Source organism: Eulemur rufifrons, chromosome 7 (genome assembly GCF_041146395.1).
Source record: "Eulemur rufifrons isolate Redbay chromosome 7, OSU_ERuf_1, whole genome shotgun sequence".
In the NCBI taxonomy this organism is placed as follows: Eukaryota; Metazoa; Chordata; class Mammalia; order Primates; family Lemuridae; genus Eulemur; species Eulemur rufifrons.
In genome coordinates, this window is record NC_090989.1 from 207,681,350 (window position 1) to 207,696,773 (window position 15,424).

At 43.1% G+C, this 15,424-nt stretch overlaps 1 protein-coding gene across 5 annotated transcripts in view; it reads right to left on the reverse strand.

The window, feature by feature from the left end:
- Positions 1–1,364: 1,364 nt before the first annotated feature.
- Positions 1,365–15,424, reverse strand: part of CDC14B (cell division cycle 14B) — a 90,523-nt gene continuing 76,463 nt past the window's right edge. For 3 of the 5 annotated variants that reach the window (XM_069476310.1, XM_069476314.1, XM_069476312.1), the window contains 2 exons: positions 9,845–9,961; positions 1,365–5,026 (listed from right to left, as the gene is read on the reverse strand). In XM_069476310.1, coding sequence (XP_069332411.1) covers positions 4,990–5,026; positions 9,845–9,961 — 154 coding nt within the window. In that variant the 3' untranslated portion in view covers positions 1,365–4,989. Of the gene's footprint in view, positions 5,027–5,330; positions 5,397–9,844; positions 9,962–14,553; positions 14,700–15,424 lie in introns of all 5 variants that reach the window. The other 2 variants (XM_069476309.1, XM_069476313.1) reach the window with 2 other exon arrangements.

The following is a 15,424-nucleotide window of genomic DNA, read 5'->3' on the forward strand; positions in this document are numbered from 1 at the left end:
GGAGTGGATTGGCACTGGGTAGTGTGGCTCCGGACAACAGAGAAGGAGACACACATCTACAGCACCCGGGGCCTCCAGGCCCACCGCTCCCACTGCACATCCCCGAAGACACCGGCCCTCCAGTGGGGCACAGGCGTGCCTGTGGTGTCGTCTGAAGCCCTGCAAGCTTCGGGGCCTTCTGCCAAGCCGGCCCCTCCCAGCACACAGGGACTTCACGGAACCGCTTGGTTCACGGCAACCGCCTGAGCTCCTGCAGGTCGAGAGGACAACACAGCACCCAGCCCTGTCCTCGGGGGAGACCACGGAGGGGCAGGCAGAGGCCGCTGCTTCCCAGAGGGCACAGCCTGCAAATGTCACACTTGGGGGGCGACGTGTGGGAGGAGTTTGGAGAGAGACGAGGAGACAGGTCCCGCTGGTTTTGACTCTGAAAGCTCCTATCCCAGTGCGCAGCAAGGCCCAGCTCCCTCGGGGAACTGGATGAACCCCTCAGCAGAACAAGGCCCTACGTACCAGCCACGAGCTGTGTGTGAGGTGTGGACATGGAGCCTTTAGGACCCTGCCCAGCAAGAGAGACTGTCAGCAGGGAGGGCAAGTAAAGCGCACCCTGGGGCTGGCGTCTGGGCAGACGTGAGGACGTGGACAGCCTCACTACTGGTCCTGCCCGGCCACGGCAGGGGAAGAGAAGGGGCCGCAGTCTACCACCTGCAGGCCCCCAAGTGCCTGATAAACTTGAGTCTTATCCGAGTGGCCTCCAGAGAGCCAAAAACCCCTGCATGCCGTGAGCTGGTGGTGAGCGCCGTGGGATGACCTCACAGCGGGAGCCCCATAGTCACTGAAGAAGGTGTGACGGGCTGACTTGGATCCCCCCAAATTAAAGTGCTGGAGCCCTAGCCCCAGCCCCTCAGCACATGCCTATTTGGAGACAGGGCCTTTCAAGAGGTGGTTAAGGTAAAAAGAGGCCGTTAGGGTGGGCCCCGGGGCAATCTGACCAGCGTCCTTGTAAGAGGAGGAATCGGGAGGTGCAGAGAGACGCTGGGGATGTGCAGGCGCAGAGGCCATGCGAGGGACGGCGAGAAGGCGGCCGTCCGTAAGGCACGGGGAGAGGCTGCAGGAGAAACCAAACCTGCCGACACCCTGTTCTTGCATTTGCAGCCTCCGGAACTGTGAGAAAATAAATTTCTGTTGTTTAAGCCACTGGGTCTGTGCAGCCCCAGCAGACTAATAAAGATTCTGGGTCACGTCTGCTGTATATTTTAACTACTGCCCACCACAACTCAGGATGCTCGGTGAGTGAGTACAATAAACCAAAAGGCTGTTTGGTTAATCGTTTTAATTACATGATTATAATTATACAATTTCCACTATTTAATATTTTGTATAAAAACCAGTTACAATACACAAGATTCTCAAATGTGACAAATACGTATCAAACTACATATATATGCAAAGTTTACAGGCCATTATGAAGCTTTATCTTAAAAATACCTTCAGGAAAATAAACATTCATTCAACCAGTTCTCTAGGCTTTAAAAAATATGATTAGAAATATACATTGTAATAAAAAAATCAAGACAATGATTGATCAAATACTGATTAATCAGTTACATTTTAAAACTTTTAATAATCTGTACATGAGTGCAGGTTGGATAAAAGTCTGCAAATTATTAGTATAAAACTTCAGTACTATCATCAGATGAACAATGTGCTGACAGTTAATTCTACCGGGTAATGAGGAGGTAATTTCCTACACAGTATAGGCCAGTTGTCCAGTCTTTTAAGCACATCTGTCGCATTTCCGCTTAGTGACACGGAGCACACTCAGATGTGGAGATTTGGAAGAGCAGCAGCTGGCCTCCCCAGGACCGTGTAATAGTGGGAGATAACTATTAGAAAAATAATAAAGCATGTGTTTAAGGTTGTTTTGGATGAGCACTGCTTTCCCAAATGCAATGATTCCATCTGCAAACGTAGGCGCGCAGGAGGAGGAGTTAAGCTCCATTAAGAAAGGACACGCGAGTGCACTGCTTGTGGGTCATGGACGGTGGTTCAGGCGAGGGGAAGCCCTCGGGCCACACACACGCAGAAGCCATCCTGCTCCAACAGCGAACACGCTGGCCTCCTGAGAGCACTTAGGAACTCCTCTAAAACCTGTCTGGGCCCACGAAAAGAGGTAGCGATCACCCGTGTGAGAGGGCTACGAGGGCAGGGGAGGGAGAGGGCGGGTGACAGGCTGAGGGCGTGAGGCTGAGAGCGGAGAAGTTCTGCAGAGGAGCCGCTGCACCTGTAAGGAGGTGCCCCTCACAGCTCCCCCTGCACTGACCGGCAAGTGCCTTCTTCAGCACTGCCAACTACAAGTCTGTCTGTACTTCCAAGAACCTAGTTTTGCAGACACTCTTCCTTTGGACTGTCCCTGCCTCTTATGATTTGAGTACCCAGAAAGCTTCAAGGGTACCTAAAAATATTCATTTCTCATTTTAATTCTATTGGAAACTGTCTTGGCGTATTTTCAGAGTTATTTAAGGCTCTTAAAGGAATTTCTTCCATCTGACATGTACTGTTTCATATTCCATAGCAACAAGGTCTTCTATAACAAGGACTCTAAGCTAGAACCCCAGAAGATTCTGGGTGTTTTGTGGTTTCAGTTGGTGGCGGTGGCTGGAGGGGTGGGGAGAGTGCACTCGCATTCATAGCAGAAAGAACTTTCCATCAGTCAGACCCAGAGACTTCCTGGATTCCCCACGCATTTAGCACTGTTGCTATGCGCTCCGTGGGAAGCACTATCCCAAGTCCTCTGCGATTCCAAGGAATGCTTCTTTACCAAACACAAGTTTCCTATGAGTAATTTCAGTGAGCCAGTTAAATACAGGGATGTTTAGAAAGAGCCACAGTGATAGCAATTCTAGCTGGAAATTTGAGCAGCCAACATGAAAAGGCAATCTATAAAATGAAAAAGCAGTGGTTCTCGCTGACACCCATACTTTTTACTCTAGGCCAAAATACCAAGTGGCTTATTCACTGTAAGGGAGCGGTGGCCCACCAAGAGCCACGGCAGGCAGCACATTTACTTGTTCTGACATAATAAAAAGCCAAACCAACAATGGTTCAGAACAAAGTTTGACTTTCGCGACTATCTGGATTATTTATGGAGGAGGTGGCCTTAAAAAGTGTAAGGGGAAGAAGAGATGCCCTGAGAATTCAATGCTTTATGTACGGGCACAGTTTGAATATTTAGTATTGTCTCAGCACAAGACAGCAAACGGAATGTTCCTCCTCTACCCAAATCTTACTGAAGAGCGGTCTTCCCATAGGCGAGCGGGTTTCTGTGCCTGTTCATTTCCAGGGATAGAAAACCACTCTTTTTCCGTGATCTGTTCCCCCATGTTTCAAGGCCGGCATGTTCGCACTCCCGGAGTGCCCGGTGGGGAAAGGAGCTGCGTGGCTGAGACAACGGCATCTTCGTCTCCCCTCGATGTCAGTTTTATGTTTCATTCCATGAGAGTAAACACCAAAATGGAGTCATTGCTTTCAGTTACTTTGTGCATTAACGACTTTAACGTGCTTATTCCAGCCACATTTTATCCCTGATAGTTCTGTGGAAAAGGCAGCTCCTTCAAACGGAGCTGCTGACCTGATACATTCCTCTTGGCTTTAGAGGGCATTTGCCCCCAGTGCCAAATATTGCATCCCTCCATTCTGCAAACTAGCACAGGCAAAACTGGTTAACAACAACCAAACCATCCACTTCTTATTATGGGAGGAACCAAGGTGAGTGCAAAATATTCTTTCATTTGGGGTCCCGTTTTTGTTGTTTTTAGCAGCAAATAAATTCTGTCTTTGTGATTGCTTTCTATCAGACTCCGCTGTGTTTCAGAGGGGCACGGGGAGAAGGCACTCTGCAAAGAGTTACTGGTTGTATTCCCTAACCAAAGGCAACAGTGAGTTTTCTTACCACAAACAACTGAAATCCAGAAGCAAATAATTGTCACTGAAATCAAAGGATGTGTGAATGGCCTTAGGCTAATCACATAAGGAAAAAATCCAACTTACAGAGAAAGACTCTAAAGGAGCAATAACATTTTTTTTAAGCCACCATTATTTGGGATTGCTGTTTCCAAGGGGAAAAACCAACAGTGTATTTTTTCCGTGCACGGAAGGAAATATGATTTTAATTTGTGTGACCGGGCAACCAAACAACAGGCAGCCTTGCAATTCTTCAGTCTCTAAATGACATAAAAAGGAATGACTTGCCACAGTCTTCCAACGCTGAGGCCAGTTTCTCTTCCTGAGTCTTCTAAAGCTACCAAGAACATTCTCTTGCACGTTTTAGGTTACCGAAGTACCACTTTAGCATTACAACATGCAACACTGTTTAAATGTGGATTTCACAGATTCTTGTCAGTAAAGCACTCTTTGGTGGAAGACAAGCAGCTTGGGTACTTAACAGAGTTAACATGATTAACAGTATTACAAATAGTAAAGTGAAGATGATTAAGCCAAATAGTATCAAATTACAGAAAGTACCATTTCAGTAATGCCTTTCTTATCTATATATAAATTTTGACACAGGGTCACAGGGCGAACAGAAAATAAATACATAAAAAACCTCCATGAGATCCTCAATTGTTCTGGAGGCCAGCAGCTAAAATGATTGCCATCACAGGGACACTCGTGCCTCGCGGGCTAGCCAGCTCCCCCGGTCACGGAGGGCTTGGGTATTTACACCTGAGACTAAATTTACAACAGCATTTTTGTTGTTAAGCTTGAGACGGTTCTACACAAGGAGAGTTGGGTCCTTCTTCCAGTCATTCACCTGTACCCAGACTCAATTAGTTATTTCAACTCCAGTGGACATTGTCTTCATCGAGTCAACTTCTTAGGTGGAAAGCAACTAAGGCTTTTGCAATTTGGTTTTGTTCTCAAATTGTGCTAAGTCCTGTCGCAGTTTTCTGTTCCTAGAGTCCTCCTTCAGCTCTGGTCACAGGTTTTTATTTAACGCAAGACTGTTTTAGTCCTTGAAATGGAGGGACTACAGGGGCGAGAAAAAAAGGATTTTACCATAACGGTTTGAAAGCGTCCCACAGGCAGTCATCAAAGACAAGGAAGGCAACAGAATAAAAATACTGACATGCTAAAGAGTATACATGTGGTATAATATTTTTAATGACAAAGACTTTGGAGAAGACAGCACAGTATCAACCAGAAAGTAAAGACATACAGGAGAGAAAGGCAGAGCAGAAAAAGTTTCAGTTCTGCAAAAAATAAAAACAAAAATAAAATAAATACAAATTAAGGAAGACGGGTGGGCAGAAGCAGCAGAGCAAGGGAAGTACCATAACGCCACAAAGGGCATTTGCTGCAAAGCACTCCTTTTCCTTCCTTCCCGCTGAGGAACCAGGCTGTGGGAGAAGCGGACAGAACGAAAAGACAAAGAAGTGTTACTGGATTACTTCCAAAGCCACGATTTGGTCACAGAAAAAGTTCTGGCACCTTAAGCGGTTTCCAGTCCGGCCGAGCGCAGAAGGCGCCCTCGCCTGCCCCAGCGTGGCACCCCGAGGACCCTGCTCTGTTCGTAATGACTGACCACGGTTCTCACCCTGCCTCTCTCCTTCCCTTCCCCGATTTATTACGTGACACTTTCAGTCCAATAGCAATTCTCAGAGAAAAACGAACGCAAAAGAAAAGAGTCAGAAAAACCAATCTAGAAGTGACCCTCGCTCAGAGTGCGTGGCTGCTGCTCTACCAGAGAACGTGCGTTTGAATTGATGGTTTAGTTTTTGGAGACTCCAATACAGTACTGAGTAAAAAGGTCTAGGTCAGCTGGTGAAGTCAAGTGGGAAAATATCTGGAATTTCAAAGGGACATTAATATTTCTAAAGATCAGAGGGAACTAGCATTTAAATAAGGAATAGTCAGAGAGACAACCTTCTGGGACTCCTGGCTGATGTACTTTTGGAGGTAAGGGCAGCAAGAGAACCCTAAAGCCCAGAGGCCATGGAACAGGCACCGAGATCCGAGACTCTGAGGGTCAAGAGGCAGGGACAGGTATGAGGTGGTGACTTAAAAGTCAAAGAAGCCCTGAATGCAGCTACTCCCAGCCGAAGGGCTCATGAAGATAGACACTCACGGTTTTAGAGGCTAAGGAAAGAACCTGAGCATTTATCTCCCACAACAACATGAACAATTAGGGACGAATCACCCCAAAGCCATGGACATTCGGTTGGTTTAGCAACTGTAGCAGAAAGCGATGGTTCCCAATGATGCAACTCAGAATAAAAAAGTCCCTTGCACATGAAAGTCTTCATAGAAAATGGATGAAGTTGTAATTAAAAAAGAAAAAGACTGCCCAAAAGAAACAGCATAAGCTCACAGAAACATGCGCTTGGTGTTTGAAAAGCCACGAAACGACATGAAGTGAAGTAAATGTCAGCAAATGAGGGGGCCGTGAGTTCTCAGTTGGAGGCGTGATGAAGTTTTCGAGACTCATCCTGAGAGAGCTCTTGCGAGAGTTAATGTGAGAACACTGAAAAACAGGCCAGCGTGATGGAGCCAGTTAGTCACTGGATTTATTAATTCTCGAAGGAGAAATGGTAGAATGGATGCGTAGCTCCAACAGGAAGCGGGGGTGGGGGCGGATGGGTGGAGAAGCCCATTCATCTCCCTTGTCAGCCCTGAGGAAGGGACTGAGAAATGCCACACACAGCCCAGCGGGACCCAGGCCCACCGTGCCGGGTGGAGGGCCGCAGTATAGACATGCCGCACGGTCGCTGTGCTGGAGCCGCTGCCACAGACTGAGGTCTCCATGTGGCTTAGTTCAAATGGACACACGAGGGAATGATCATCTGCCATGAGAAACACAGCGGCATTTGCCCCAACAACAAATACTCAGGACGTCACTCATAGTTTCTGAGCCTCCTAAGTAATTGTTCTTTTGACAATTTGTGTCAAAAAGTCCTCTAGGCGGGCGTGGCAGCCCACCTGTAGTCCCAGTGACTCGGGAGGCCGAGGCCGGAGGATCACTTGAGGCCTGGAGCTCGAGGCTGCAGTGAGCTATGATGACACCACTGCACTCCAGCCTGTGGCAGGACCCCTTCTCTTAACAAAACAAAAAGAATTCTCCAAAGCTGAAGAGCCTCTGAGTAAACTGTCAAAACTCAAAAGAGCCAATTCAGGGCAAAGTGAGTTTAGGTGGGGTCTTCATCCTGGAAGCCTCTAAGAACAGAATAGAATGTGTAAATGAAAGGTCAAGGTCCTACGCACCACAGATGATGATGATTACTGAGAACAAAATCAACCTGCAAGAGAGAAGGCTCAGGAAGGAACTGGAATAACAAAGTGGACCAGCAGCCTGGCACCATGAAAGCATGGATGAAGGTACACTGAAAGGCAGTCCTGGTTGTCTTGTACCGCTGTTTAAAGAAAAGATTTCAATTCAATACTATAAAATCACTCAACAATCTCAGCTCACACTATTGTGCCCAGAATGAGATTATGCACCAATATATTAATTCCCTCATTACCCTCCAACCACAACCAAACAGCATTCAGCAGGACAAAGCTCCAGGCTACAGCTTGGCTGCCTCCGATTCCTGGAAACTGTACATAATTTATTTGCCTTTCTTTTGTAAACTGTGAGTGGGTAACAGTTAAGGTGATGCGAACATAGGCCAAAGCCCCAAAAGAGGCAAAACAAAAACACCCGTGTAGAGGAAGGCGGTTCGATGCACTGAGAAATCCAATTAACTCTCACTGCTTGACTCCTTTGGCTCTCCAAATCATCTCTGAAAAGTCCATCTCGGAATTTAAAGGAAGTCTTTTTGGTTTTCAGCACTATCTAAATTTTCTGGAAACTTTGGATCATTTCAACATTCAGTCCACACTATTCAGCCTGAAATCTACTTTAGAATTTTCAGAGCGTCCTTGCAGGGACCTCAGGCAGATGATCCCTAGGTGCTCGCTGCAATCAAGAACCACCTCTCCTGAGCAGCACACGTTTAGGTCACTGGAGTGACATGAAAAAGCAACAAGACCTAGATGGAAAAACTGACCCACGGCCAACCCTCCTCCGAGGAAGATGCTGTGACGTGGCAAGCTCCCTCGGGGTTCCTGGGCTCTATGCCTCTGTAACCTAAAAAGCACAATCCAAAAAAGCAAAAAGCAGAATTAAATGTGCAAGACACACTAGACTGTAAGGGAAGCCTGAGCACTCACACCTAAAAAGAACACGTCCACATTAACTATCAGCAGCAGCAGGCTTTTTATTTCCATTTTGAATAGTCTGACTCAAAGTGTTAAAGTTCAAATACTCCCATTTCCCCTCATGATTGTAGAAAAGTTAGAAAATAAGAAAAGGATAAAAAAAAAAAAAGAAAGAAAGAAATCCCCAACTGTCCCACCAACCAGAAGAACTGTTAGCATTATGGCATATTTCTCCTTTATCTTATTTCTATATATATGTAGAATAGATTTTTGTACCTATAAACATTTATACATCTGCACATTTCTATACATATATATTATCCATTCACAAAAACAGACTCATGCTGCAGAATTTTTACATGTGGCTGTTTCCACTCATGGCTTCATGAGCATTTATCCAGGTATTAAATTTTCTTTAAAAACATGACTCCCAGTTCATTTGGCACAATTTAACAATCTTTAGCCCATTGTCTTATTTCTCGCTGTTACAAATAACACTCTGATATGTTTTCTAAATCTTTGACCTTTTGTATTTCTTCTCAAGTGGAATCAGAGAGTAAAAAGAGTATGAATATTTGATATATTTCTAATGAAAAAATTTAAAATCCTAACATCATTGAGTCAGTGCCCAACAATTCTCAAATATTCACACCGGGCACCATCACACTGTCATGATTATGTGTATGCTGTCAAGTTGCACAGAAGATCCACAAACAGGAACTACGACAGAGCTGAACGATTCCTTAGACGACAAAGCACACAGAGCTCTCGGTGTGTCAAGGGCCCCTCAGGACAGACTCTGACTGCTTATACACCGGGGACAAACGAGGCACATGGGCCCAATGCCTCAAAGATAGGGGGTAGGGAAGTTAAAAAGAAGCGAGGGAAGTTGTAGAGGACACTGTAACATCTGGATCTGATTATCTTCAGGCCACTATGGTCTATTATAAGAGATCTATGTTACCACAAGCGCAAAACCAGGACTGCCTGGGTTGCCAACAGCAGGCAGAGAAGCAGAGAACGTGCAAAGGGTGCCCACCTCGCACTCCCGAGATAGCAGTGAGTGGGATATCTACTCTTTCTTCACTAGGGATTTGTCTTTGGAATACTTTAAGAATGAAATGTCCACCTTCACTTCATAAGAAGTGTCCAAAGACGACAGTGAGTCATTGGTTTGGTGACAGAACATGTCCGTTTTCTTGTCAAAGCCTGTACATAATGAAGGCAGTGAAGAAAGCGGGGATAAACACGGAAGAACCAGCACCCTCTGGTGTGGACTGTAGCCGAGAAGACAGAGAGTCTTTAGGAAGAGGAGGGTCCCCAAACCCACTAGAGTTAGCATGTTTCTACCCTCATGTTAATTTGCAGCTTATTTTCCAACATCATGCTGGATCTGATATACTCATAGAAAGATTTCCTCCAAGTTCTGACAGCTTTGGATATTCCTAATTTAAAAGGTTTCCCATATCATGACCCAGAGACCACACTTCCAGGGTTGATGAACAAGTACAACACTTTTGATGACTTTCCCATCACAGGAACTCTACTGTCACCTAACTTCATGTCACTCTCCAGAAGTAGGAGCCACAAGATTAAACTGGAAAACCAATGCTTACAACTTTTCAGAAAAGTAGGATTCTTTTCTCACCTTTTAAAACTGCCTTTCCTTGAAGCAGATCTGGTGGTTCTTTTAGAAATGCCTGCACTGCCAGAAATGTTAGGTTCAGATGTTTTACAGCTCTGAACACTGGACTGAAGAATTACTCTGAAAATAGTTGGAAAAAAATAAGATTATATTCACTGAAACAATTTTAAAATATGTGACAGAGGAAGGCATTTTTGCATGTTAGAGCAGCAAATTATTTTATTGAGAATTGATAGGATTTTCTATGAACACATCAGCCAAAAAAAACCTGAAACACATTTTTACATCAAAATCTTTTGAAATGAAGGACCTCATTTCCCTTTGAAGGTTACACGAAGATAATCAGAGTGCTTTGCTTTTGGAAAACAAATGACTTGGCATTTTAAGCAATTCCCACACCAAAGAAATCCATCAGCTAAACAAATTTTTGTGCCTAAAGGTAAAAATAGATTCTCAGATTTCTAGTCTGAAAACAAGACATCATTAAGAAACCCAAAATTCTAAAGAATATAAATATAAATTTAGGAAACAGCTATGAAATATTCACTCTTCAGAGCTGAAAATATGGGTAATAAACACTCAATCAATACTAATTTTGTGTAACATTTCAAAATTTGAAAATATGTTCAAGCAAAATATGAGTTTTGTCTGGATTATAACTACTTCCTAAATCTCCAAGAACCATTAAAATGAAAGTGAAACCACTTAAATTTTGTGAAACTTTCCTTCATTAAACTCTAAAAATCTCAGGGAACTGCTGCTTATGAGTAGGCATTGCCCAGGAGGCAAATACATGAATCAGAAAAGAACACGCTCAGATAAAGACCGCCCACAGTAGCCTGTTCATAAGTAGACAGTCATTCTCTGTTTTCCTCCTTAAACCGGCACAGGGAAACCAGCAGAAAACATCAAAAGATTTCACATGTAATTCTTTTCTTCAAGAGACAAGCACTGAAAAACCAAACCACATATATACACATTTATATATATCAACTTGTATTTATCTGAAAGAGAAAACACTGACTTAAAAAGCTTTCTTCTCTTGTTATCAATCATAAAGATGAAGTAGCCAATAAAAACGTCTAAGAACCTAGCTCACAAGAGTAAAAAGAAACCGTTACAACTAATGAGCATCCTGCCTCACTTGCCCGTGTTGCAGCATGTTGGTTAATAATCAAAGCCAGTGCCTTAAAATGTAGTAAAGGTCAGTAAATTCCTATAATCTTAGTATGACCCAAAGCAAAGCATATTCAACATTTAGTGAAATGCTAAACTTCTCATCACAAGAAAAGCCACTGGGTTTTCTTGTACCAGAGCACAGTGTGGAGCTCGCCTGGGACAGTGTTCGAGCTGTTTGGGGAGAAGAAGGTGGGGCAGCCATCATGGCTGTTTCACTTTGTCCGTGGAGGATTTCTGAAAGCCCTACAAGACCAGCCTTCAATCGCACGGAGGAACACGAATCCTAGATAAATTAGCCAATGCTTCATTCAGCATTTCTCCTAGAGTTTGGTCATCTGAAATGTTGACTGTTCTAACAAAATAGAAAAAGTATATGCAGATTTAGTTCTAGCATCAAAGGCGCCCAGTACTCTGGCTATGAACTCCATTCTGAAAACAAGAAATAATTTAAAAATTCTTTCTGATTATATAAAGTGAGGGGGAAATATTTATTCATCCTTGTTAAGGATCTGGATCCAGAAGTTTGTATTAATAAAACCAAAATGAGACAAACTGCTGGTGCTTCACTCACTGGTACTTCTGAAGCCCAGGCCTGGTGCTGGTGCCACCGTGTTCTCATGAATCTCCCTCATCTGCTCCTTTACACGTGGACAAAATGAGACCCCTTTTGGCTTTTTTGGAAATATAACACCTACTTCTCAAATTATTTGAGGCCACGGAAGGCCAAAAGTATGGACAACCACCACACTGCAAAATCATTCATATGAGAAAAAAAATAAGAGCCAATACATTGCCTGCTTAGGAAATTTCAGTCCTGATTTCACAAACGAACTATTATTGAAATGTTTAAATACTATTCATAACAAAAAATTACTGCTAAATCAAGTGGTAATTCTGAGGCTGATGGGAAACGTATTTTAAAACGTATTTATTTCTCTATAAAATTAGTATAAATTAATGTGAACTAATATAATATTTAATAGCTAATCATTTTTGTGGAACTTTAAGAAAATGATAGAAATTTAGAATGCATTAATCATGCCAGGGAAGAGTCCAGTTATTTGCACCGACAACAAAGCAGTTATCGTATCTGTAGCATATATCAGTAAAGTGGGGGGAAAAAACCCAACAACTACACTGAGATATTATCAGCGATGTCCTACAAGAAGCAACTTGATAAGGTGGGCCACGCTAGCAAAAGGGAGTGAAGTGCTCCTCCTGCCATAGGGAACCTGGGTGCTCACTGCCTTCCACCTTCCAAACCAAGCCAATCACATGGCTATTTCAGAGCGATATTCAGCAGATATTCTCCCTTTCCATCTCTCCTGAAAAAATCCTCTTACTTACCTTGTGCCTATACTGCAGTTCGCTTTCTTCTATGCAGTATTCTTTGGAGTCTCAGTACTCTCCGATTTTTGGATATAGTCATTTCTGCAACTCAAGGCACATGACAAAGCAAAAAACCTGAAAAGCCAGGTTTCTCACCTATCAAGCCACAAAATGCTTGAATAAGAACATCCAATTCCAAGAGAGGAATCCATCAGGGCAACTGTGCACTATGTATACTAGTTGTCCACCACTGATACACACAGAGCTGCAAAATGATGGTCCTGGGCCCTCGGTTTGTGTCTTTCCCACTGTCTCAGAGTCTGACACAGCAACCTGAAGTGGCCTGCTTCTCTACGGATGGCAGGGAACAGGTGCTTTTCACTAGTAACAACCTATCAGGAGATGCTACATCATCCACATCATCTGCCAAGAGAGGCGAATGACAACGACAATATCCAAGAGTAGTCACCTTACAAATAACGTCCTTTAGAAAGAAAGTAATGGGGAGAGGGGAATACCAAGATTATACCTATTAACATCATTGTAACTGTTAAAAGCTTTCTGCTTCTGTAAATTCCAAATTAATCAGGCAGGCTAAATTGAATACTCTGCTTGGTTCTAGAAATGCAATGGCAAACATCAGTCACAACAACAACAAAAGGTTACAGCTTACATAGAATATTAGAAAGAAAAGAGCCTGATAGAGACCATTTTCAAACTTACCCTGGGAATGGTAATACAACCACAAAGTGCCTGTGCATTATTAGTGACAACTCCACCCAATAAGAACTCCACCCACTCGGAACATCTTTGCCACTTGGAATAGTTTGAGAAGAAAAAAATCTATGTAGTGCAAGATGCTCTTGAGGCAGAATACATGGAAACTGAATCTTACTAAGAAAAACCATCGAGCAGGTTATTCTATAGCAGAAATATAGCACATCTGAATGTGCGATAATAAGCTTGTTTTAATAAGATACTCAAGAAAATGCCAAACAGGAATATGGTAAGCAGGTTTTCCTTAATTTTGAAAAGAGTGAAAGCTGCTTGATTTTTAAATCTTTCTTAGCCATATGAAAATACTCAATGAAAAGACAAAGTACCAGAGTTGGTTGCAATGAAATTTCACTTTGGAAGAAATCTTGGAAGGAACAGTTATAACATTCTTTCATAACTTCTAAGTCCAAATGGAGATAAGAGAAAATTCTTAAAATATGAGTTAAAGAAAAAGCTTCAGAGAAGGAAGAATGCAGCCCAGGTAAGAGGGTGGTGGTAAAGCTAGCACACAGGAGGGACATGCCCACCCTCTGTGCTCGGGTCTTCACTACGCTGCTCCACCAGCAGCAGTGCGGGGGGAAGGGGGGTCTTGCCACGTTCTTCTGCAGAAAAGAAGCCTCTTCACTGTTAAGGTCTTCATTTCAAGGATGAAAGATCTCAAGAGAATACAAATTTGCCTATATTAACCTAATAAAGACATTCTGGTTATTTTGGGGAAAAAGAGAAAAGTGGGAGCAGTGACTGTCACATGGAAACACACACCAAAACAGGCAGCCTCTGTTCTGCCTTCATTTAACATCACATTTTGAAAACTGTACATACTGTATTCCCTAAAGGGGAGGAAATGAAATGAGATAGAGTAGAAAATTCTGCATACTAAAAAGAGAAGTCTTAAGAGAAAGCTATTGTACAGTGGCAGAATTGGAGGGGAAACCCAGGAAGTGATCTTCATTAGACCTCAAGGCTACAACATCAAATCTTTACTAAAAGTAGACCAGTGGGAAAAATTATTCTTTGCTAGATTAGAAAGGACATTCTCAAGATATAGAAAACCAGAGGGAAGCTGTAGAGCCAATTAAGTGAAAGAAAACCACCCCAGCTATCCCAAGCTAACTAAATACTATTGATAGGAAAGAGAAACTATTTCAGTGTCTTTATTTATAAAATGCTATTTCAAAATACCTGTTAAGAGCAAGCGCAACTTAAAAACAAGTTATGTTATTTTTAATATCCCTTCTGCGAAAGTAACAGTCAAGCCCCGCCTCCCCACCGCCATCCATCATTCATTGAAAAGATTCAGAAAAAGAACCTTTGAAAGCACGCAAACCAACAAAGCTAGGAGCTGACAAGGAGAAAAACATGCATGGTGAGAATCACACTAGGCTCCAGAAGTAAGCGACAGCGGAGAAATGGAATGGGACACTTACACAGCAGCTATCTGTCAAAGGGTCCTGATGGCTACTGTGTTCTGAAACCATCGAAACAGAATAGCAGGATGGGAAGAATGTAGTCACAAACAATCCACCAGATGACAACACTACACAGTGCAGAGGTCAGCACAGCTAGGGGACATCTGGAAAGGGGTGAAGGGGAAAGAACAGATGTTCAAATTGGGAAGCCAAAATAAATAACATAATACAAAATAAACAAATAAAGCTACATGTGAACCTTAGACACCTGAAGGCCTAGTAGAGCAACTGGGATGCACAGGGGTGGGAAACAAGGGTAGAGTTTTGCCATTTTGTGTTGGGGGCAAAAAATGCTGTCTTTAGTTTAAACAGGTTTGGTAATTTGGGATAAAAGGTTAGCCTCAATCTCCAGCTGGGTAACTGCCCCATGTTAATTTAAATTTATGATACTGAAATGGGTCATAGAGTATGATTGAAGTTCTTCAAAAAGTACAAGATATGCACACACAAAAAACTAAACCAAACCACAGGGGAAAAGGAAGCAAACCCAAACAACCAAAAGAAAAAAAAAAAAAAAAAGCCCTAGACTAATTAACAAGATAACAGGAGGCACAACTATAAAAATTATAAACAAACAGCACAGCAGAAGTGATCGCATTTCAGTGGAGTTGAAACTAAACCCCTAGAGCATTGCACACGTGACACACCCAATCCCAGGCAACACAAAAGGGGCAAAGCTTCACTTATGTATTCATACTATGCATTTTTCCTCAGTTGTTTTCCTCATTCACTTTCCTGAAGCAATACAAGTTGGCTTTCAGCTTGGTGTTTCTTAATCCACTGGCCTGGGTTCTAGCACAGAAGGAAGGAAATCTCCTCACATTGGGAA